The 26,243-nt window shown below is 36.3% G+C and overlaps 1 protein-coding gene across 2 annotated transcripts in view; it reads left to right on the forward strand.

The window, feature by feature from the left end:
• The window catches only part of DYNC2H1 (dynein cytoplasmic 2 heavy chain 1), a 374,041-nt gene that overhangs the window by 156,332 nt on the left and 191,466 nt on the right, over positions 1–26,243 (forward strand). For both annotated transcript variants that reach the window (XM_003828371.5, XM_003828370.6), the window contains 5 exons: positions 15,199–15,264; positions 17,036–17,086; positions 17,861–17,938; positions 21,132–21,263; positions 22,411–22,483. In XM_003828371.5, coding sequence (XP_003828419.1) covers positions 15,199–15,264; positions 17,036–17,086; positions 17,861–17,938; positions 21,132–21,263; positions 22,411–22,483 — 400 coding nt within the window. The remainder of the gene's footprint in view (positions 1–15,198; positions 15,265–17,035; positions 17,087–17,860; positions 17,939–21,131; positions 21,264–22,410; positions 22,484–26,243) is intronic.

Here is a 26,243-nt window from a genome sequence, read left to right on the forward strand (position 1 = left end):
TCACACACTGGAGCCTGTTGGGGGGTGGGGTAAAAAGTGAGTGAGAACATTAGGACAAATACCTAATGCAGGTAGGGCTTAAAACCTAGATGATGGGTTGATCGGTGCAGCAAACCACCACGGCACATGTATAACTATGTAATAAACCTGCACGTTCAGCACAAGTATCCCAGAACTTAAGTAAAATTTTAAAAAAACAGAAAAGAAAGATAGTCTTCAAGCTCTCAGATTCTTTCCTCCACTTCATCTATTCTGCCCTTAATAATTTAGATTCCTTATAAAATTCTTGTAGTTAAGTTTTTCAGCTGTATCAGATCAGTTATATTCTTCTCTATACTGACTAGGTTGTCTGTCAGTCCCTGCGTTGTTTTATCATGATTTTTAGCTTTCTTGGATTGCCTTTCAATGTATTCCTGTAGCTCAATGATCTTTATTTTGAATTCTATTATCTTCTTTATCCATATTATGAATTCTATTTCTGTCATTTCAGCCATCTCAATGTGGTTGCTTGCTGGAAAGGTGATGAAGTTGTTTGGAGGAAAGAAGGCACTCTGGCCTTTTGAGCTTTCAGGTTTCTTGGGCTGGTTCTTTCTCACCTTTTTGGGCCTACCTATCTTCAGTCTTTGAGGTTGCTCACCTTTCGATGGTTTTTTTGTTTTTCCTTTTATTCTGTTTAATGACATTGAATGTTTGATTGAGGTTTAAGGTGGATTTAGTTAGCTGCTTTTGTTTCTGGAAGATTTTAGTGGGCCAGCGCTCATCTCCCATTTCCTGGACTGTGTGCCCTAACTCTGGGGGACTCGTATTGGGCCCTAACTTTGATCTCTGGCTCCTTGGGGTTAGGAATCCACTGTGGTTGGGAATCCACACGTAGGGCAGTCGGGTGGGTGGGGTGGGAGGGGCAAGGCGCTCTGTGACCGCTGGTCACTACACTGCGATAGGTGGTGTTACCTAAAGTGTTTCATAGTGCGGTTACAGTGGGATTCATCCCTGTTTGCATGTGCCAGCAGCAGTGGTAGCAGCAGCTGTGTCAGGGTACTAAATGGTCCCAGAGTGCCTACCTTTCTCCTTGCATTAACCAAGGTGGGGGAGGCAGCACAGCTGCGGGGAGGGCATGTGGGGCCCCTGCTGATGACTGTGTGCATGATCACACTGCAGGTGGTGTTGGCTCGAGGGCAGGGCCCCTGTGGGTGCAGGTGGGTGCCTTCTCTGTGCCCCTGCAAGCAGGAGTGGTCACTCAGGTCTGGGGAGCATCTTCTCTTCTCTGCACTTAGTTCCATTCCAGTGGCAGTCTTAGCACAAAAGTCAGCCACTAGCGGGGGTGGGGCCAGCTGGTTCTCTGCCTGCCAAGGCTCTTTTTGCAATGGTGGTGGGTGGTGGGAGGTTGGGCAGACTGCACTTTCACATGCTGGTATGGCAAGGAAAGCAAAAACTGGCTATGCATACATGCACCGCAAAGATGTGTAGAGTTGCTGTGGATCGTAGGGGAGCTGGAGTGTGGGGAGGGAGCGCATGGGTTGGTGCATAGCTGTGGAGACAGCTCTGCTGGAGTTTCTGCCAGTCAGGCACAGTCTGCCAATGCAGGTCCCCTGGGCACCTGAGGCTGCCCTGCAAGCAGGCGTGGCCAGATTGGGGTTTCCGGAGATGCCAGCAGACCAAGGGGTGCTCAGGTTAAAACAGCTAGTCTAATGGGCAAGACTGCCCTGCAGAGTTCAGGACAAACAGTTCCCTTAGAGCTGAAGTCTCCAATGGGAGCAAGTTGAGCCGGGAATGGCCATCCCTGGCCAGCTCTGCTGCACATACTCCGGTACCAAACCCCCTGGGCTCCACATCAGCTGGCTTGCTGCCCCTACCACTTCTCTAAGCCCCTCTCCCTGCCAACTCAAGTGTCTGTGGTGGTCGAGGGGTCTTTTCCTGCCTGGGTTCCAGAGGCCTGTGGCGAGAAAAGGTTGCATCTTGCCAGTTCAACTCAGTCCCTGGAGCCACTGAGGGCCAGGAACAAGTCCAGGTGTGCAGTAGCTCTGGGTGGGGTTCCCAGCTTTCTCCTCCTTCAACCGAGCTTCTGTGTCTTCCCTGTATCACTCTTGGTGCTTTCCCTCTGAAGATCTGTTAGGGCCCGCCAGTCTTCTTGGCCCCTCAGTGGGAGCTGTTCCACCAGGTTGCATCTAGTAGGTCATCTTGCCTTCCACGCTGTATATTTTCCTTGTAAAGATTTTGCACTTGACTATAATCCAAACCTCACTTTTTAAGCCTCAATTTTACCTTGTGTAAAATGGGAAATTATAAGCAAATGATCTCAAAGCCATTTTGTTACTAAAATGTTATGATCCTAATTATGAAGATAACCTTCATAGTGATAGTTTCATTAGTTATAGATATCCTGTTTTGTCTAACATTGTATAATGTATTATCTCATGCAATACTTAAAACATTTTCATTATACAAACAAAACTTTAAAATATTTTTAGAGTTTCAAGCTTAATGGAACTATATAGAAAGGAAACCTTAAAGATCCATTTAACTATTTCCATCCCTTATTCCTTCATCAGAGTAAACCAGTTCAAGGTTTGATTTGTTCCTTATCATCCATTTCCTATCTCTTTATATTCATAAGTACAAATATATAGATATAGTCTTTAAATTTTTCTTGCTATATATTTTGTTCCATAGTTTCTCTCTTCTTTTTGTAGTAAGGCCTGAAGATCTTTCCATGAGTATAAACATGTTAACTTCATTATTTTTAGTGACTGTGTGGCATTTTATAATATGACCATGTACTACTTTATCTACTACTCTCAGTGAATATTACATTGTTTATACACTTTTTGTTCTTATACATGACTATAGTGAGTATCCTATATGGTACACTTATTTTTATGTATAGTGTAAGTATTTCTATTCAGTAAATTTCTGTAAGTATAATTGCTGGTCCAAGGATTGCTTTATAAATCTTATTGAATATTAGCAGATTGCTTTATGAAAAGCTTTTTACCAGTTAATATCTCTACCCACATAATAATAAAGGTATATCTTTATCTCCTTTGTTGCACCTTATCAACCCAGGATGTTATCAGTCCTTTAAATTTTTACCAAGCTCTGGTTTATAAATATTGTCTTATTGTTTTTAAAGTTGTTTATTTCTACCTTCCTCCCTTACCTTATCATATTCATCTGTTTTCTTGATATTTTAAGTAAGCTTTTGCTTTATATAGAACAAGTCTATTTTGCTGTAATTATTATCTTCTATTTTTTAATCATTGGATTTACTTAATTTATATTTCTAGGTTGTTAGATTTGTATGAGTAGTTTTTTTAAATGTAGTTTTAATCTGTTTTATTTTCTAGGCAATATATTAAGCCTACGAAGTTTCATTATTGGTCAGTCTTGTAATAATGTGTTTAATGGTTTTTAAATTTTTATTTCTAAGACCTTTACACTGAAATGGGCTGTGATTTATGAAAATGTTATGGAGCTACACTTATTTTAAGCTGCCCCAAATCTTTTTTGAAAGTGGATATGTTATAAATAAATATTATTCTTAAAAATTGTTTATGGCAAAAGAGAATATAAACTTCCTTCTTGTTCATTTCAAATATTAGTAGCTTTTCTTATTAGGAGTTAGTTGCTTGTTTCTAAGCTATGTGTCTTATCTCAGTTTATATATTCTCATTTTATCATTAGTAATACAGTATATTCACTGATGAAATTTGAACCCCTGTATCATATTTTATAATGTAATTTGGGAAGGATAAAATGATTTAATATATTAGTGGACTATATAGTGGACTATAGTGACTGCAGTGAGATTATTTCTTTGAAGTTACTTTAACTTTTAAAAATGCATATATTAGGCAAAAGGCAGCATTTTGTTCACTAGGACAGACGTTGAGAGGCTTAAGCTTATTAATATTTTAGTTAGTACTCAACTGGGATTTTTCATTGCTTACTTTGAATAATACTTTTCTATTGTGAACATGTGAAAATCATTTTTAAAAAGCTATTTTTAAGACATGTTTTAATTGATGATGGAATATCTGTTTTGGAAAATTCATATTTCTGTTTGAGTAATATTAAATTCAACATTCCATAGAGTTTCAGTGATTAATAAAAATTCAGAAAGCACATTAATCATATAGCAATGAGATACATTTCTCAAATTTATCACTATAACCTTACTTAGGGTGGAACCAATTTTATATTTAATGAAAGCTTTTAGGGTTTTTAGCAGTCAGCATAACATTAAACTACCTGCTAGGTTTCTCTCATGCTGAATTTGCTCTTGTGTTGGTGACAGCAGTATGGCAACAGTAGACTCTTGAAATAGAGAGAGACTAGGATTATTAATATTCACATCACATTGAACTGAAAGCAAGTTGACCTGGAACAGAAACATGATTGACTTATTTTGTAGCAGGAAATTTAGACGGTTAATAAACTAAAACACATAAAGAAAGCTGTCTAGCCCTTTCAGTTTATATTATTAGCTATTCCATTGTTTTTTCTTCAAGAGATCAAAAGTTTTTATTTCAGTTACCTATTTCAGACAATTATAGGATAAATTGTATATTTTGTTCCCTAAAACTTATGATTATAATAAAACAATTTTTATATCTAAGTACCTTTATGTATTGTTTCTTCATTTACTTTATAATTTAGAATAGGTACAAAATAATGGAAGTTGTTGGAGTATTCATTTTCAACTATATAGGGTGAGTATACAGAAAATGGTTGGAGCTGGGCACGGTGGCTCACACCTGTAATCCCAGCACTTTGGGAGTCAAGGCAGGCGGATCACCTGAGGTCAGGATTTGAGATCAGTCTGACCAACATGGTGAAACCCCATCTCTACTGAAAATATAAAAATTAGCTGGGCATGGTGGGGTGTGCCTGTAATCCCACCTACTCTGGAGACTGAGGCACGAGAATTGCTTGAACCCAGGAGGTGGAGGTTGCAGTGAGCTGAGATTGCGCCACTGCATTCCAGATTGGGTGACAGAGCAAGATTCCATCTCAAAAAAAAAAAATAAATAAATAATAATAATAATAAAAGAAAGAAAATGGTTGGAAGGAAGGATTGGGAGCGTGTGCAGTAGTCATCTCTTATCTATGGGGGATACAATCCAAGACACCCCGCATGGGTGCCTAGGACTGTAGATAGTACCAAACCCTATAGGAAAAAACAATATATGTAGGCTTTGGTGTTATCCTATACATATCTATATCTACAGATATATATCTGTGATAAAGTTTAATTTATAAATTAGGCACAGTAAGAGATGAACAATAATAACTAACAGTAAAATAGAACAATTGTAACAATAGTGAAATAGAACAGTTGTAACAATTGTAAAATAGAACAATTGTAACAATATATAGTAATGAAAATTATATGATGTGGTACCTCTCTCTCTCTCTCTCTCTCTCTCTCGAACTATCTTATTGTACTGTACTCACCCTTCTTGTGATCTGTTGATCTGATAACTGAGATGGCTACTAAGTGATTAACGGACAGGTAGCATATATGGCATGGATCTACTAGACAAAGGGACAGTTGATGACCCAGACAGGATGGAGCCAGACAGCACATGATCTCATCATGTTACTCAGAATGGCTTGCAATTTAATATCTATGAGTTCTTTGTTTTTGGGGTTTTCCATTTAATATTTTCAGACCACTGTTGACTGTAGGTAACTGAATCCACAGGAATTAGAATACTATATTCTTACTGTTTCCCTTACTTCTTGGAATTAATATCTTAGATTTGAAATGGCATAGAAAAATGGTGGAATATGAGGAGAAATTGTTTTCATGCAAACTTCTTGAAAGTTAGCGTCTGTGCCGCTCACCTTGCCTCCATTTCCATATGAATTTGTTTGTTGATGGAGTAAAATTCAGATATATATTATGTTTTAAAGTATAATATTACTAACCTCACATGATTGTATTTCGTGTGCAAATAATTTAATTTGGATTCTGCTATTTTTTCTACTAAGATTAATTTTTCTTATATGAAAAAGTGGAAGTTCTGTGGTTGGATGTTTAGAAATTTTATAACTTGTGGCTACTACAGTGAATCTTAATAAGTGAGATAATTTTCTTCTGCTTAAATAACTTTGAAACTCCTAGAATTGTATCTAATCCTTTGAGTTTTCTGAAAATACAGTTGAATGTGCATAAAATTATTCATGAAAATGAGTGATTTAGTCTCAAGCAATATGTGAGTGCCCAAGTTCAATGTTATATAAACTGCTTTGAGCTTAAAGCATGACTTCTCTTCACAAGGTAACATTTCTTTTATACTTTTCATTGAACATATTTGAAAGCAATAAATATAGTAGAGTAGAAGTAAAAGGAATGAATTACTTAGATTTTTTACTGCTTCCTTAGTCTCTTTGAGGATCATGGGGTTTATGGAATGTTTTGGAAGTAAATTTGATATGACTATTATATAGTATATCAGTTTACTGTATATCAGGTAGTTATTTTACTGATCACCTTTTGTTAAGTGCCTTACAGATACTGCCATTTAATGTTTACAACAATTCTGTTATACAGAGGAATAAACTAAGATTTACAGCTAATAATCTTTAACTTAGATCTAGAGGATAAAAGAAGACATTTATGCAGCCAACAGACACATGAAAAAATGCTCATCATCACTGGCCATCAGAGAAATGCAAATCAAAACCACAATGAGATACCATCTCACACCAGTTAGAATGGCGATCATTAAAAAGTCAGGAAACAACAGGTGCTGGAGAGGATGTGGAGAAATAGGAACACTTTTACACTGTTGGTGGGACTGTAAACTAGTTCAACCATGGTGGAAGTAAGTGTGGCGATTCCTCAGGGATCTAGAACTAGAAATACCATTTGACCCAGACATCCCATTACTGGGTATATACCCAAAGGACTATAAATCATGCTGCTGTAAAGACACATGCACACATATGTTAATTGCGGCACTACTCACAATAGCAAAGACTTGGAACCAACCCAAATGTCCATCAATGATAGACTGGATTAAGAAAATGTGGCACATATACACTATGGAATACTATGCAGCTATAAAAAATGATGAGTTCATGTCCTTTGTAGGGACATGGATCAAGCTGGAAACCATCATTCTGGGCAAACTATCGTAGGGACAAAAAACCGAACACCGCATGTTCTCACTCATAGGTGGGAATTGAACAATGAGAACACTTGGACACAAGAAGGGGAACATCACACACCAGGGCCTGTCGTGGGGTGAGGGGATGTGGGAGGGATAGCATCAGGAGATATATCTAATGTAAATGACGAGTTAATGGGTGCAGCATACCAACATGGTACATGTATACATATGTAGCAAACCTGCACGTTGTGCACATATACCCTAGAACTTAAAGTATAATTAAAGAAAGAAATAAATAAGAAATTCTAGTGCATCCTGCTTGATGCTGAAGATGTCTTGCTGATAAGATGCAGTTGAAACAAACCACTATGCCTGGAAATGTGGACTTGATCTCAACTATAAGATTCACTTTAAGATGTCCTAATGTCATATTAATCCTGATCTAGTAGTTTCACTCTAATTATAATTTATTTACTAGAGTGTATGGGATTTAATGTATGGGATTTTGGTTGACTTAAACCATCTAATGGCCTACTGTCATTTATTAATTTTTCTTCATTAGGTAGTTATTCATTTAGAGAGTTATTCACTTGAGATTTTGCTTGTTATATATCCCCTTGATATTAAAATATTTTAAACAAAACTCAAGTATATTGAAATAAATTGTCATTGAATTAAAGTGACCAAATTTCTTGATCTGATAAAGCAAAAATAGATGAAGGATTTTAAAGATACCAAAATATTTGCTCAATTTTGGATTTTGACAGTTTTTTAAAAAAAAAACTATTCAGAAAGCCTTAATTTATTCATTTTTTTCTCCCTTCCCTTCCCTCCCATCCCCTTTTCTTTTCTTTTTCTTTTCTTTTCCCTTCTCTTCTCTTCTCTTTTCTTTTCTTTTCTTTTCTTCTTTCTTTTTTTGATAGAGACTTGCTCTATTGCCCAGGCTGGAGTGCAGTAGTGTGATCTCGGCTCACTGCAAACTCTGCCTCCTGAGCTAAAGCCATCCTCCCACCTCAGCCTCCCAAATACTGGGACTACAGGCACACACCACCATGGGCGGCTACTTTTTGTACTTTTTGTAGAGATGGGATTTCACCATTTTTCCCAGGCTGGTCTCGAACTTGTGAGCTCAAGTCATCTGCCCGCCTCTCCCTCCCAGGATGTTGGGATTACAGGCGTAAGCCATGGCACCCAGCCCCTTAATTTTTTTATTCTTAATTTTAATTCAGTTTAACTGGAAATAATGCAACCATGCACTTGTGCTCATGTTCTTTTTCTCTTTTTCTGTAAATTGTGTTTTTAGTTTTATTCTTGAATCATTATTGTTCTGCTTTATAATGTTATTGTTAAATACTTATGGCCGAAGGGATTTATTGGTACAGGTAGGCAACCAGATATAGGGCCAAAAGAGCTTTCTTTGCCATTTCCAGCTTAGAAAATTAAGGAAGAAGATCCTGGTTGGCCTGTCTTAGGTCACATGGAAACCCTTGTATCAATGTCTATGGAGTGCTGCAATGTGATTGAGCAACACCGTAATTATATGCTCATTCTTAAGGTCAGGATATCTTCTGTAACCAGGTAACAGGAGAAGGGTAACCACCATTACCCACTTATTGTCCACATATTATGTGCCTATTTTTTGACAACATTTTGGAGTTTTGGGCTCAGTAATAATTAGCAATTAGTTTACTGACTCCAGTGGATAATCTGAGGATCATAGACTGACAGGGGCTTTGCTTCTGTTCCTTGAACCTAGAGACTACATTGTTCTTCCTCAGTACAAGTGAAGAAATGGCTAAAATAAATGTAGTAGTACTGTGTGTACATTTGTTTGTGTGTGTGTGTGTGTGTATATATATATATATACACGCACATATATATGTATCTGTGTGTGTCACAGATATATATATATCTGTCATAAAGAATTAACTAGGCCAGGCATGGTGACTCATACATGTAATCTCAGCACTTTGCATGGTCAAGCTGGAAGGATCACTTGAGTCCAGGAGTTTGAGGCTGTAGTAAGCTATGATCACACTACTGCACTCCAGCCTGGGCAACAGAGTGAGACCGTGTCTGTAAAAACAAACATCAAAACAAATGAAAAGAATTTGCTATATCATTAAATTATAAGTATTGAACAATATCATTAAAGGATAAAGTTTTTGAATTAATACATTTATTGTCTTATTTATCTTTATCGATAATTATATATTTCTTTACCTTAAACTATATGTTATTATAATCATTTTAAAGATTCATTAATTTATAAAATATTCATCTTAGTAGCTTCTCCAGCTCATCATTATTTAACTACAAATCTGAATTTTAACCTAATACCTAAGAATACTACGCTACACATCTCCCCAAAAGACACACCTTGCTTTTTATAGTATTTTAATTCTCACGGTAGTTGTTTCATATACATATTAGTTGGTTGTAACTGTTTTTGGGGGTTTTTCAGCCACACTTGAACAATGGCCAATTGCTTAGATCTGTTATGTTTTGAGGGTTTTAAAATTTATTTATGTAGGCTGGGCGTGGTGGCTCATGCCTGTAATCCCAACACTTTGGGAGGCTGAGGCGGGCGGAAGACCTGATGTCAGGAGTTGGAGACCAACCTGGCCAACATGGCGAAACCCCGTCTCTACTAAAAATACAAAAATTAGCCAGGTGTGGTGGCGGGCACCTATAATCCCAACTACTGGGGAGGCTGAGGCGGGAGAATCACTTGAACCTGGGAGGTGGAGGTTGCAGTGAGCTGAGATTGCGCCACTGCACTCCAGCCTGGGCGACAGTGAGAGACTCCGTCTCAAAAATAAATAAATAAATAAAATAAAATTTATCTATGTAATATTCATTGGCTATGTTATAGTTGTGAATGCATTTTTTTTAAAGTAGGGTTTATTTTTTAGAGCAGTTGTAGGTTCATGGCAAAATTAAGCAGAAAGTATAGAGATTTCCCATACATTCCTTGCCTCTGCATACTGTACAGCCTCTTTCACTACCAAAATCATGCACCAGAGTGGTACACTTGTTAAAACTATTCAACCTACATTGACACATCCTAATCACCTGAAGTTCATAGTTTACATTAAAGTTCACTCTTGGTATTGTACCTTATATGGATTTTGAGAAATTTAAATGACATGTGTTCACCATTCTAGAATCTTACAGAGTAGTTTCACTGCTCTTAAAATATTCTCTGCCTTATCATTCCTGCTCACTTAACCCCTGGCAAACGCTGATCCTTTTACTGCCTATAGTTTTGCCTGTTCCAAATTATATTCTAATTATATTTGTCATATAATTGGAATCATACAGTATGTCAGTATGTAGCCTTTGTAGATTGTCTTCTTTCACTTACTATTGTATGTTTAAGGTTCTTTCATGTTTTTTTTCATGGCGTAATATCTCATTTCTTTTTAATGTTGATTAAAATTCCTTTATCTGGAGGACCACAGTTTATCCATTCGGCATCTACTGAAGGAAATCTTGGTTGCTTCCAAGTTTTGACAATTATGAATAAAGCAGCTATAAACATCCATATACAGGTTTTTGTGTAGACATAACATTTCAACACATTTAGGTAGATACCAAGGAAGGCAATTTCTGGATCATATGGTAAGAATATGTTTTGTTTTGTAAGAAACCGCTAACCTGCCTTCCAAAGTGGCTGTACCCTTTTGCATTCCTGCCAGCAATTAATGAGGGTTTCTGTTGCTCAACATCCTTACCATTATTTGGTGCTGTCAGTGTTTTGGATTTTGGCCTTTCTCATAGGTGTATAGTAGTGACTTATTTTAATTTGCCTTTTTCTGATGACATATGATGTGGAACTTTGTTTTACATGGCCACGTGTTTGTTTTTGTTAATTCACTTAATCAAGAAATAGTTATTGAGTACTACACACACACACACACACACACACACGCACATCCCCAATATATACTTTTATAAAAGAAATTTTATGTATGTAGGTGTGATTTTCTTGTAGGCAAGGAAATAACTTGCTTGTAGTATTTACAGGAAGGTCTTTTCATTGTATGTATGTTTTGTATAAATTGTGACTTAATCTCATATTTATCCCAACCTGTAGGTTTATAATTACACATACATATAATACTGGATGTAAAGTATTAAAATATGGGAAAAGCTATGTAAATTATCTGTTAAAACTTGGTAGGAAGGTTTGTGCTTAATAGATGGCTTCTTTTTGTTAATAAACATTTACTGGGTTTTTTAAAAAACGCAAATGATACAAGCTTATTTTTAGAAAATTTGCAAAATACACATAAGAATAAAGAAAACAAAAAGGAACTATAATCTTAAAATTAAATCACCGATTAAAATTTTGCTATCTATTTTAATATGTTTTTGCAGATGTTTATCCATATATGTATGTTTTTATAAACATCTTCCTTCTCCTTCTACAAAATGGATTATGCTATATATATTTTGTTTTGATTATTATTTATGATAGACTTTTGGATATTGTTATTTAAGTTTTCCCTCTGTTATAAACAATCTTTCAATGACTGTCCTTATTTCTTATTAGGAGCACATACGTGATCCCTTTGCTTAAATTTCTACAAGTGAAATTTCTTTATATAAGGACATGTAGAATGTTAAGGAACACATAAAATGCCCTCCAAAAAAGACAGCATCAATTTCATTCTCAATAGCAATCTATTCGAGTTTTAAATCTCTAAACCTTATTTATACCAGGTATTTTATAAAGTACTTGGCCTTACAATTCTTATTTTAACGTATGCCACTTAATTTTTTAAATTACAAATTATTCATGCTCTTTGTAACAGCCAAATAATGTATACATATAAATAAAGAAAAAAAGTCTCCTTTTCAGTCTCTCCCCAACTTGTTACCCCCTTTTAGACCTTATATAACAGGTGTTAAAAATTTGGTTTTATTCTTCACAAATTTATTTGTGCTTATATAGTTATACAAAGTGTGTGTTCAAATTTTAACATGTATGGCTTTTTGTATTCAATTTTTTAAAAATTTAGCTCCAATTTTATTTTAATGTGGGTAATTTCCTTTGGTTTTTCTTTCATTTTACTTATATTTTCCAAATTTTTCTTCATCTGGGTCTAATTTAAACAATTATAAAGTTCTCTCCCCCTCCTTCATCTGCCTTTTTCAGAAGCGCTGTATACTTCTGGGATGTTTAGTCCCTTCTTACATTCTTGAGTATTTAATGATACTTGTATTAGAGTCTCTTTCAGATTGTTCTATTATCTGAAATTCTTAACATTTTAGTCTTCTTTTCTGATGTGTCTAATGACCCTTGCTTATAGTGGATTGTTTTCTCTTGCTGATAATTTTGGACCGTGAACTCATCTTCAGTGATACTTTATCTTTTGGAGTTCTTTGAGATCAGAGTTAGGGGAGTAGTTCTCTAAAGCAAGCTTGCCTCGACTCTTACCAGGAACCTAGTGACATCATGATTAGTTCTGTTGTTTAGGGACTCCCTGTCAGTCCATTGTTAAAATTTATGCCTTAAATCTGTGCTTGGCACAAGTATGATGTTTAATTTTTTCAGAGGACGCTTTTCTTTTCCCCAGATTCCAGGTATATTTGTTGCTTCTTGTGAGCATGGGCACTTTTTTCTGGTTCATATTTTTGCTGATAATGTAATTCTTTAAGGGCCCAAGTTTTAGAAAGAAAGAAATCTCATTGTTAATATTTCTCCTTATGTTGGCTCTGGTAGGTTGTGCCCTAGGTTACCATGACTGTTTTCCTCTAAGGCAGCCATAGCTGGTTTTAATGCCACTCTGGTTTTCAATTCCCTCTCTTTTTCTGATGCTTGAGGACCTTTTATCCAAGATTTTAGATATTTGTAGCTGGAATGTTTTGCAAATTAGTCTTTCATCTTCCATTTTGCTAGAACTGAGTCACCAATTGCTGATTTTCTATCTTAATTTCCTGCAAGTTGGTAATTGTGTTCCATAGACAAAAAGATTAATAATGATTAAATAAAATGTAGGATCTGTTTTATTCATTATTAGTACTAATAAAATGATAATAACTAATGTTTATTGGGCTTTTAGAGTGTGCTAGGTACCATGCTAAGTGCTTCAGATACATTATCTAATCTAATTATTAAAATAATGCAGTGAGGTAGATAGTATTTAATATTATTGTCCCCTGTTACAGAGAAGGAAACTGAGGTCAAGAGAGATGATGTAATTTGTTTCTGGCTAAGGTCACCTGGCTAGTAAAATAGGAGGGATGGAATTTGTATCCAGTTTCTTGATTCTGGACCTGTGTGGGTTCTTTTTTTCTTTTTTTTGACACGGAGTTTCACTCTTGCTGCCAAGGCTGGAGTATGCAATGGGGAGATCTTGGCTCACTGCAACCTCTGCCTCCAGAGTTGAAGTGATTCTCCTGCCTCAGCCTCCTGAGTAGCTGGAACTATAGGTGCATGCCATCACACCCAGCTAATTTTTGTATTTTTAGTAGAGACAGATTTTCACCATGTTGGCCAGGCTGGTCTCGAACTCCTGACCTCAGGTGATCCGCCTGCCTTGGCCTCCCAAATTGCTGGGATTACAGGCATGAGCCACCATGCCCGGCCCTGTGTGGGTTCTTAATGCCCATGTAATGAGACTGTTCTTATAAGAAATACTTGTTATCCACCTGCCTATTGTAGGCAATAGGGTTGCAGTGGAGAACAAGGCCTACCCAGTCTCATGGAGAGTAGAGTTAGTATACTGTGTGGATTAAAAACATTCTTCCCATAAATGGAAACAAGTTTGTTTATTTCCACAACATTTAAAAGATGAAAACATCAAATCTTATTTTGCATAGGTACCCTGTATTTAAGAGTGGTGTTTTTGATACATCATGTTACAATTATATCTTATCCATTTCCATACTATATGTCTGACACAGTATTGTTTTACCAGAAAGATGTTTTATTATATTTTAATAAAGACATAATTTTATTTACTCAATTTTGTATGCCATATATAAACTTGTGGCTCTTATTTAATTTAATGTGTTCTTAAAAATTGGACCAATTCTTACTTATGGAAAATAATTAGTTTTCAGTTCTTCGTAAATATATTATTTAATTTCAAAGAGTTGAAGTCAAAGAGTATGATCCTCCTAAGACTACCGGCAGTAGAATGTATGCGGCGTATTATTGAATTCACTTCCTACATTCTTTGACTTTGTTTCTTCCTTCTTTCTTTTTATTTTGTCTTTTAGATTGCTCCTGAAAGTCTGAATCTTAATTTCTACCTTATTTTTCTATCTTCCCTTCTTTTTTTCCTCCTTCCTTTACTGAGAAATTTCTGAGCATAATCTGTGTTGTAGTTTTCTGATAAAGTAGATATGACCTTCTCCTTTGATAACTCTCATTCTATGTGATTTGGTGTCTTTTTGATACCTATTTATTGACAGCCTGTTTTTGGTTCTGCTTTTGTTTTACCTGTGAAGTACTGGGTTATCTGATAGTTTTTTCTGTATTATCTAACCTCAGTTAGTTACTGATGTTTTAACTTTCTAAGTGATAACACATTGAAGGAATTATTTGTTGTTTGGGCTTATTTGGTATAACTTTTCTTCTTGTGTGGAAAATGAAGAGTTCATTACAGTTTCCTGTTTGATTTAGGAAATTAATCTATCTAGTAAGGAGAAAATAGTTGTCATAATTGCATGTAGTCACCCATATGTTTAAACCTACACAGTGACAAACTGAAGATTGCTAATGCATGGAGTGGATTTGGTGGATAATGACTAATCAAATTTCACAATTGTATTAATGTTTCACCTGGCTAAGTTATTTTTGTTTTGTTTTTTAATGACATGGGCCCACTGCATAATTGTTAGTGCTTTGTCCAAAAATTTGATCACTTACTTACTCTGACCCCACCCCTGACTTGAAGTGTTTCTAAGATGTAGAAAGCAATCTGAATAGTAATTTCTTACATCGATAAAAAAGTAGGTCATATGAAGACAGAATAGAGATTTTTGTGTGCCAAATTTTAACGACTATGCTTTTCCAAAGACACAAATTTTTAAAAGGCAAGATAATATCTGTTATTCTTTGCAGGCTGATCAGTTGATGTTCGCTTTGCATTTTGTTCGAGGCATGCATCCTGAACTTTTTCAAGAAAATGTAAGTCAAATTAAAGGAGAGAAATTTTACAGTAACATAGAAATTTGTTAATGGGTGGATTTATGTTTAGATTAGAAATTATTTAGGCTAGAAATTATATATCAACCTATTAATCTTTTACTAAGTTAGAAATGTAGTATAAAATGGTGATTTCTAGTTCTACTTCCCTGTGGATGAGCCTAACATTCCAGAATGATGGTAAGGCAGGGAAAGAAATCTACCAAGCTGCCTACATTTTTCTGAACCCAAGTTCACTTACTTAGGGCAACAGAAGAGTCAGTCTTCTTATTTTCCTGGCCTAGGTAGTAGAGCTCATAAATAGAAAAAGTGAGACAATATTGGTACAAAACTACATTATTTATTGCTTCCACTGAACTGTCAAGAGGCAGCAGGTGAGGCATGAGGATGGGCAGTTCTCAGAAGTTTTCCTGAACCTACAGGTTTATGTTAATCTTTTTATGTATAATTTGTCTTCCTTGTTTATTATCTCATTTCTAGTCTGCCATGTAACCCCTTCTCAAACTTTAAAAGGACCTCCCTTGAGCTGGAGCTAACGAGACCATTTCTTGTCTGCTTACAATTTAAAAAAAAAAGTTATTTGCAAGTAATTTTTCTCATTATGATGCTGTTATCATAAAGTGAGATTCCAGTAGCCAGGGTGTCAAGGGATGGTATATGGACAGTGCAACTTTGACTTACTTTACTCTACTTGGTCAAATTTTAACTATTTTCTGGTTCCCTTCATTTGAATATAATAGTTAAAATAATGCAGACCATTCACAGTTCTCCATATGTTCTCCCTTTGTTTTTCTCTGACTCCACATGCACTGGCTAACTTGGATAGTTTCTGCTGAATTTATTAATTTGGTCCCGTTTATTCCTGCTGTTAACTTTGATGTCTTTTCCTCCTCTTATCTAATGTTTTCCACTATGATCAGTATGTTCCATGAAATATATATATTCCTTATTTTTCTCTCCTAAAGTATAAACAAATTGTCATTGGGGAAGGAGAACACTTTTCTCTGACTCACATAATGTGTAGTAATCATTCATATTTTACTTATTTGTGGCTGCATAATTCTAATAGGAAGAGTGTGTGGCCAGGGTGAGCGAAGGCAGAAAATATGTTGCTTTGGTAGTTTTTCCACATTGCTCTCAAATTTTCATATATTTTGCTTATTTACTGGCCTGTGTGTGACAGTAGTCACACAAATAGTACCTGTTGTTGTCTAACTTGGGGATGCCATGGGGAAGGTGTAGATTTTCTTGGCACTGGATTCTGCAACACTTGATTAATCTTAATTCTATGGCAAAAAAAAAAAAGATTAATGGCATCTTCTCCCAATCAGTGAGAAAAAAATGCGTTAATGGAATTACTTTTCTCAATATTTCCTACCAGATACCATTTTTAAATTTTTGGGTGCACCTTACTTCTTACTTATTAGCAACAAATAGCCTGTGGAAAAACAATTAACAGGTAGTGACAAATGTTAAGTGAACATGACATTTAAATTTTTAGACATTGAGTCTCATATATATAATGGAGTTGTTTTGTTTTAATAAAATTATTCTTAGTAGATTTCATATTAATATTTTATGTTGTCACATTAATTCATTCTTGATAATGTTAACATACTAGAAGAAGTGGTAAGATGGAAATGAGTATCTGCTTAGAAAAATGCATTTTAAGCAATCTTATAAGGAAAGTTAGACAATTTTGTTGACTGGTTATCATTTTATATTTTTGTGTTCCTATATTTTTATTCAATAGGAATGGGATACGTTTACAGGTGTGGTTGTTGGAGACATGTTACGGAAAGCTGTAAGTTAAAATAACGAAATCTATTTTGCTCTTAAAGAAAATATTTCTGGCTTTTTGTTCATGAGGTATAATTTGCTTCAGAGGTGTTCTAAATTATTGTTGAAGTTATAGTTTGATTAGAAGAATATATTCTGGCCTCTTAAGTATTTCCTATAAAATAGACAAGTATATTTGTTTACTTTGAAGACGTATATTCTGAGAATAATATGTCACACTAATGAATTAATGCAGTTTCTTTTTCTCAGTATATGTATTTTATTCCAAGGATAATTTTATAATCTTTAAGAAAATCAAATCTTATAACTTGAAAATTTTTCTTATATACTTGGAGTTTAAAAATTACATTTTAGAACTTTTAATAACTTCATTCAAATTTAGCTTTTTTTCTAGTAATTTCCTATTTGAATAATGAATAATAGTCTTCCAGCAGTACACCCAAAATATAACACGGAACCTAGATCATGTCTGAAATGTAAGATATAATTTTTAAAAATGTAACTTTTATGACAGTTCCTCATGACATTTGAGTTTTTCTGAAGTTTCATGAAAGATTAAGCACAATGAAAAAATGATTGCAACATTTTCCTAAATGGTTCTCAGTCCCTTATATTACATAGAATTTTACCATGGTGACTTGTAAAATACATAAAAATATAAAGAAATAATGCATAGAATGAATTTTTTTTCAAAATAATAAAATAGCTAATCAATTGCTATTTTTTAAACTCTGAATTTTACCAAGTATACTAAGGAAAATAATTGCTTTTATTAAAGGACTCTCAACAAAAAATACGTGATCAGCTTCCGTCTTGGATAGATCAGGAACGAAGCTGGGCCGTGGCAACATTAAAGGTATTCCTTTTCTACTATGAGACATGTTTTAATTTCTTCTGTATTTGCATTGTTTCTGTTGATACTTTGTGCTCCTTATTCGTAATCAGTGTTAACATTTTTAATAGGATGTAAGTTCCCCCAGTAAAAAGTTACCAAAGAATTATTGTGATTAGTCCTTTAACCAGTAATTATTAAACCTTTCATTTATGAAATAGCATGCCTTCCAAATACAGTATTTTCTTTCTCTCCCTTCCCACCCCAGCCACCATGGTAAGTTAGGCTATGAGAATGGTGACATGGGGGAAGAAAAAGCAATTTAGAAGCTTAACTCTCAACAATTCTGTGTTCTTCAACTACTCAGGCTAAAATGTTGTTTTTGTGGGGAATGAAAGACAAGCCTATGCATATATGTTTCCATCCTTCCGTTCCTTCCCCTGCTTTTCTTCACAACTGTTGTATCATTATAACAGCACCTGATAAAAACGGTAAGAATAGCTAGCATTTACTGATGGCTTACTATGTTCAAGGCATTATACAGAATTTTAAAATGTATTGTCTCACTAAATATTTTCAATAACATCATGAGGTAGCTATTGTAATTTTCCTTGTGTCACAGATGAGGAAATTAAGGCACATAGAGATATAGTAACTTGTTTATGGTCACTTAGGAAGTAGAGCCAGGATTTAAAACTGTTTCTTGTTGCACAGTCTGGGCTCTTCACCACTACTGTTTACTGCCTTCACTTCATAAACATTGGTTGAGTAAAAGAAATGAAAAAAAGGGGGGGGAAATTCTGCTATATATCCTCCATTTTTTTTTCATTAATCATTTATTTGGTGCTTACTACCAGTTGGCATAATGCTAGTGACAGTCTTTACTTGATCAAACTTTAGTCAGGCTCTTGAACCTTCTTCTAGGCCCACCTGTGCACTTCCTTGTAAAAGCTGCTTTTAACAGGAACCCTGCAAAGTTGGTTTAGTGAGAATTTCTTAATCTTCCGTATCTGATTACCCTTGATATCTAATCAGATTCCTCATTCCCCACCATTCCCCAGGTGATTCTGATGACTTTGGCCTGTCTTCAGGAAGAATCCCATTAGGTTGGTTTAGCCAGAAATCCCTGTACCCCTGATATTTCCTCTTAGTAATTTCCATCCACTGACCTCACTTTGCTCCTTGGCTATAAATTTCCACTTGCCCATGCTATATTCAAAAGTGAGCCCTGCTCTGTACTGAAGTTTCTTTTCGCCTATTGCTTCCTCTATTGTAATAGTCCTGAAAAAAATCTGTTTTTAATGCTTTAACTACTGACAAGCTCTGGTTTTTTGTTTATACCAGTGGAATGACAGGTGTATGTTTTGTAATATTAAGAGACTCTGCCATGAACAAACTTACATTGTAGAGAGCATATCAAATAATTACCTTGTCATAATGGTTGACAGTATACAAGGTAGCCAAATACATGATGATAATATAATGTGTAGCACACCTACATTAGCAATGATGGGGCCTTGTATACTAAATGTCAATTAAGTTAACAGACCACCATCAAGCATTACTTTAATAGGCTTAGATCATTTATTAAAAAGTAATTAAATTGAAATGTAATTTATTTTCTGCTATTTAATTTAAGTTACATAATGAAATTTGAGCAATATAATGGATTATTTTTATATGAATATAGATGTTTGGATAATGCATTTTTATATACTTGATTTATGTTCATATTATATGAAGTTCTATACTGAAGATATAGGTCTTCTAAATTTCTCATTTGTTTTCAATGAAAATTCTTCACCTTTACAGATTTACATTTCTGATCTTACACCCCACTCTTGAAAAATTTGGGAAAAGAGAACACTGTTTGAGGTAGAGGGATTAATGTGTTTGGGAAAGCCTCTGAAAGATGATATTGTTTAAAGTGAATATTGAACGTGGAATAGAAATTTGTGAGGTAGCAAAGAGGGTTAGAACATTTAGAGACAAATAGAGGCATTTACAAATAGAGGCATAAACAAATAGGGTTTAGAAAAACATTCTTTGTTTTTGGATTTGATACTGTTTTAGAAAAACAGAGCTTGACAGAATTTAAAACTGAAGATAAGTTTTATTGCCATAGGGGAAAAGAGATGTCAGTATAGTACTGGGCTCAATTCTGAATATAGCATGGACAAGTGGGAATTTGTACCCAAGAAGCAGGGTAAGGATTAGTGCTGGGGGTCAGTGAATAGAAAACTATTAAGTGGAAATGTCAGTGGCAAGTGGGGATTCTGGCTAAACTGATTTAGCTGGTGAAGGCAGATCAAGATGATCAGACACCAACAGATAACAAGGGTGGGAGAGGAGGAATTTTTCTTTTTTTCTTTTTTCTTTTTTTTTTTTTTTTCGAGACAGAGTCTCGCTCTGTTACCCAGGCTGGAGTGCAGTGGTGTGATCTCGGCTCACTGCAACTTCTGCCTCCCGAGTTCAAGTGATTCTCCTGCCTCAGCCTCCCAAGTAGCTGTGATTACAGGCGCCCACCACCAGCCTGACTAATTTTTTTTGTATTTTTAGTAGAGATAGGGTTTCACCATGTTGGCCAGGCTGGTGTCAAACTCCTGACCTCAGGTGATCTGCCCGCCTCAGCCTCCCACAGTGCTGGGATTACAGGCGTGAGCCACTGTGCCCGGCTGAGAGGAGGAATTTGATTGGATATTCAAGGTAGGGATTCTTGCTAAAGTTACTTAGCAAAATTCTTATTAAAATAGGATACTTACAAGGCAGGACACAAAGCCCCTGATTGAGGCCTAGTCAAAGAGAGCTCAGAGGAGCCTGACCAAAGTTTTGACAAAGAGAGTCTTTGTTAATATTAATATGAAATTTGACATACTTAACTTGACAATCCTTAAAATTTGCACTTGATCTTAATGACAGCATTTGTTTCCTTCACAAGGTGGAGATAGCTAGGTACAAATGGTTTTACATAGAGAAAAGATTAACTCATGAGTACTGATTTAGTACTACTTTGGAAGTGTATTTTAATTCTGGCTTTAATATTAGGTGAGTTTACCATAGAGTTGCCAACCTAGAAATAATTAGACAAGGCAACACAAAGTAGAAGAGTAATAAACATCAACCAATAATTGGTTCTCACTTTTAGTTTTTTTAAAAATAAATATATGTGCTTATATTTGCTTATAGCTCACTGTATATGGCCATTTTTATTTTTTAGATTGCTCTCCCCAGTCTTTATCAGACCCTCTGCTTTGAAGATGCAGCTCTGTGGCGTACTTATTATAATAATTCAATGTGTGAGCAAGAGTTTCCATCTATCCTTGCAAAGAAAGTTTCCTTATTTCAGCAGGTAAAATTTAGTGTTATCTAAATGCAAAAAAGTGTTTAATGTTTCTCTTATTATTCAGAAGCCATTTAAAGGAAAGCTTTGCTTTTAGAGTGTTACTTTACCTTTAATGGCGTATTTGGGGAAGGGCTTGATGCTTTTGCCACCTTATTGACAATTAAATCACGCCAAAGTTTCTGGGTCTGGTTTCTCTCTCACTGTGGCTTTTTTTATTCCTTTTGTCTCAGACCCGAGGGGGATTTTGTAATAGGAAAAATGTATTTCAGAAAGAAACTAAGGTACAAATTGTACAAGTTTTACAATCATTTCCCAGAGTTATTTTTAAGGAAAAGACCTAATAGTGAGTAACAGGGGATTTTTCCCATTCTATTTTAAAATAGAATGTTGAAACCTACTGGCAGGTTCCGCTCAAACTTTTTTGCTAGTCAAAAAGCTTAGAGTGGGAGAGCTCTTCAGAAGTTGATGCTCCAGAAAATGACCTTTCCATTTATCTCTTCTCTGGATCTAACCCCTTTGTGTCTCCATATACAGTGAATTCTATTTCCCCAAAAGTGCTTAAACAAAAAGGAAAATGACTAAGAAAAAATTGATTTGAAAACTTAAACATCTAGGAATATCATAGATATGCATGAATCAGTAGTCCCAGCTACTTGGGAAGCTGAGGTGGAAGGATCACATGAGCTCAGGATTCGAGGCAGCAGTGAGATGTGATTGCACCACTGCACTCCAGCCTGGGTGAAAGGGCAAGATGCTATTTCTATTTTTTTTTAAAGGTAAAAATAGTGATTTGAAAATTTTAGGGAGGATTTCTGGTTTCTGGGCCTCTGTTTGCTGTCAACAGAAATGCCTCATCTACATACCATGATTTTCACCTGCCATTTAGCCTTTTATTAGATCCAGAAGATGTTTCTAACCCTATGTTTACTTTTGATGATAGGTTTGAGGAAGTAAATGGATTTCAGTAATATTTTTGATATATACTTGCTATATACTTATTGTGACAGTTTAAAGCACAGTAAATAATATGGAACAATGATAAGTGTTCCCATATTTAGTAAACATTTGTTTAATTAGTTAACATTAATTATTGTTTAGTTAAAGTAGTTGCAGCAACTTTATTCTTTAAAAATATTCTGCATTTTATTTTAAGATTCTTGTAGTACAGGCGCTAAGACCGGACAGATTGCAAAGTGCCATGGCTCTTTTTGCATGTAAAACTCTGGGTAAGTGTGATGCTTTTCAAGAACTAGACCACTGACCTGAATTATTTGTTTTTAATTTACCTTTCATTTTATGTTAGCCTGAGTTTAGAAATGTTATAATGTCTCTTTTATTCATTCTGTTTATTTATCTTCCAATCTCTACCTGTTTTAGAAAAATAATTCTCGGCTGGGCATGGTGGCTCATTCTGTAACTGCCCAACAGGTTCACCTTGCCTGCTGCCTAGACAGAGCTGATTTAGCAAGACAGAATTGCCATGGAGAAAGAGTAATTCACACAGAGCCGGCTGTGCGGGAGACCAGAGTTTTATTATTACTCAAATCAGTCTCCCTGAGCATTGGGGGTTACTATTTAAAGATGATTTGGTGGGTAGGGGCTTGGGAAGTGGGAAGTGCTGATTGGTCAGATTGGAGATGGAATCATAGGGGTTTTCAAGCGAGGTTTTCTTGCTGTCTTCTGTTTCTAGGTGGGATCACAGAAATGGTTAGGTTTTACAGTAGTGGTGTTATCCCCAGGAGCCATTTGGAGACGTTCAGACTCTTGCAGCCACAGGCTGCATTGCCCCTAAACCATAATTTCTGATTTTGTAGCTAATTTGTTAGTCTGCAAAGGCAGACTAGCCCCCAGGCAAGAAGGGGGTCTTTTTGAAAAAGGGCTGTTAAGAATTTTGTTTCAGAGTCGAATCGAAACCACCTTTGCAAAAATTAAAACTGAGGAAATTATGACAGTGAAAGAGCTCAGGCCAAACTGACTCCATCTTGCTTCTAACCTATAAACTATCCTTGTTCATTCTTGGGCACAGGCAGAACTAACCTTGGGAAGGAATTTAGTTTATGGTTTAACTCTGAAACAATATTGATAATAGCCCTTTCCCAAAAAGACCCACTTCTTGCCTGGGGATAAGTCTGCCTTTGTAGGACTAGTAGGTTCGCTATGAGATTATAAATTATGGTTTAGGTACTGGGTGTGGTGGCTCATGCCTGTAATCCCAGCACTTTGGGAGGCCAAAACGGGCAGATCACTCGAGGTCAGGAGTTCAAGACCAACCTGCCCTACATGGTGAAACCCCGTCTCTACTAAAAAAAAAAAAAAAAAAAAAGAGAAAGAAAAGAAAGTAAAAGAAAGATTAGCCAGGCGTGGTGGCGAGTGCCTGTAATCCCAGCTCCTCGGGAGGCTGAGGCAGGAGAAATGCTGGAACCCAGGAGGCGGAGGTTGCAATAAGGAGATATCATACCACTGCACTCCAGCCTGGGCAACAGAGCAAGACTCAATCTCAAAAAAAAAAAAAAAAAAAGAAAATTATGGTTTAGGGGTCATGCAGCCTCGGGCTGCAAGAGTCTGAACGTCTTCAAATGGCTCCTGGGGATAACATCACTATTGTAAAACCTAAGATCAGTAGTTGAGATATTTTGCAGACCCTGCACAAGATGGATCAGCTGACACAACCTAGTCCGGTAATCTGGCTCAACCAATTCTGTGATCCCACCCAGGAATAGAAGACAGCAAGAAAACCTCACTTCACCCCCACTGTGATTCCATCTCCAATGTGACCAATCAGCACTCCCCACTTCCTAAGCCCCTACTCACCAAATCGTCTTTAAAAACTCTGATCCTGAATGCTCAGGGAGGCTGATTTAAGTAATAATAAAACCCCAGTCTCCTGCACAGCCGGCTCTGTCTTGGTAAATCAACTCTGTCTAGGCAATGGGCAAGGTGAACCCATTGGGCACTAAAAAACCATAAGCTAAATTCCTTCCCAAGGATAGTTCAGCCTACATGCAGGAATGAACAAGGTCAGCTTAAAGGCTAGAAGCAAGATGGAGTCGGTTAGGTCTGATCTCTTTCACTGTCATAATTTCCTCAGTTATAATATTAGCAAAGGTGGTTTCAGTACCTGTAATCCCAGCACATTTGGAGGCTGACAGGGGAGGATTGCTTGAGCCCAGTAGTTTGAGACCAGCCTGGGCAGGATAGTGAGACCTTGTCTTTAGTAAATATTGAAAAATGAGCCAGGCACGGTGGCATGTGCCTGTAGTTCCAGCTACTCAGGAGGCTGAAGTGGGAGGATTTCTTGAACTCAGGAGTTCAAGGTTGCAGTGAGCTATGATTCTGTCACCACATCCCAGCGTGGACAGCAGAGCAAGACCTCATCTCAAAGAAAAAAAGAAAAATGATTATCTTTGTTGGATATAACCCATATATAATGTTGAATTAAATTTGACATCCTATATTTAGTAACGATATTTGGACTAGAGTGTTCCTCAATCCAATATGATTGGTGTCCTTACAAGAAGACATCCATGTAAAGACAGACACGCAAGGAGAGTATAATGTGATTATGAAGGCACAGATTCAAGTTGTGCAACTGCAAGCCAAGGAACACTGAAGATTTTTAGGCAACCACGAGAACCTAGGAAGAGATATGGATGTGTTCTTGTAGGGACACCAGTCATATTGGATTGAGGCACACTCTTGTCCAGTATGACCTCATTTGAAGTTAACTAATTCTATTTGCAATGGCCCTATTTTCAAAAAGGTGAACCTTTTGAGGGACAGGGGTTAGACTTCAACCTATCTTTTTTTTTGGGTTGGGGGGAGACACAATTTAACCCATAACACCTACCAACCAAGCTTTTCACATAATGCCTATCTTCTGCCTCACCCATATGCACACAAATATTTTGAGTCACTATTTAGACTGGTCACCTGGTTGGTTAATGATGAGTATATGGAAATAAGTCTGGATATGTTCTGTGCTTTTGCTTACTTATGCAGGGGGAGGAAATGTCACTATTTATTCACCTCTGATAGAATGTTTATGTACCAGATAACTTTTACTCATGTTTGGCAGAGTAATTATCCACCTTTCTTTTGGTTGCAAGTGACAGATACCCATATTAAACTCGCTTAAATGAATAAAGGGAATTTATTAGTTTAAGTATTCAGTACTCAGGAAAGAAGAGATAGGGCTGGCCTTTGGGTTAACTGGACTTAGACAACATCATGACTCAGACAATATCAGGAAACTCTGTCTTTGTCTCAGTCTTGCAGTTTGTCTCTGTGTTTCTCTGCCCCCCACTCCTATCTCTCTCTTTCTCCCTTTTTCTTTGTGTCTTTGTCTCTCTCTTCCTGTCGTGTTGCTTTTAGACTCTCATTTTAATTTCTGCATGTGTGTTGTCCTTAGTCTCAAGGGTTCATAATATTCTGGTTGATAAGACCACTAACTTGCTGAGTTATATTTTAAAGCTTATGATGAAAGGAGAAAGATAACTTTTCCTTCCCAACTTCACCATCAAAAATCCTAGAGAAGGACTCTGATTTACTGAATTTAGGTTACATATCCACCTCTGCAACTAATCACATCAGAAATATGTGGAATTACATTTCTCCAAAAGCAGCCATGGATGGGGGAGTGGTTATTACCAGAAGTGAAGGAGGGGATGCTGGTACAAAACAATAGATATGCATGATAATCAGGCTACATATAACCTGTTTTAATGTTTATATTTATTGATAGTTTGATAGCTGACCTATTAATTTGTAAAGTGCAGCTGGGCATGGTGGCTCATGCCTATAATTCCAGCACTTTGGGAGGCCAAGGTGGGCAGATCACCTGAGGTCGGGAGTTTGAGACCAGCCTGGACAACATGGTGAAACCCTGTCACTACTAAAAATACAAAAATTATCCGGGTGTGTTGGCAGGCGCCTGTAATCCCAGCTACTCAGGAGGCTGAGGTGGGACAATTGCTTGACCCACAAGGC

The sequence above is a fragment of the Pan paniscus genome, chromosome 9 (genome assembly GCF_029289425.2).
Source record: "Pan paniscus chromosome 9, NHGRI_mPanPan1-v2.0_pri, whole genome shotgun sequence".
In the NCBI taxonomy this organism is placed as follows: Eukaryota; Metazoa; Chordata; class Mammalia; order Primates; family Hominidae; genus Pan; species Pan paniscus.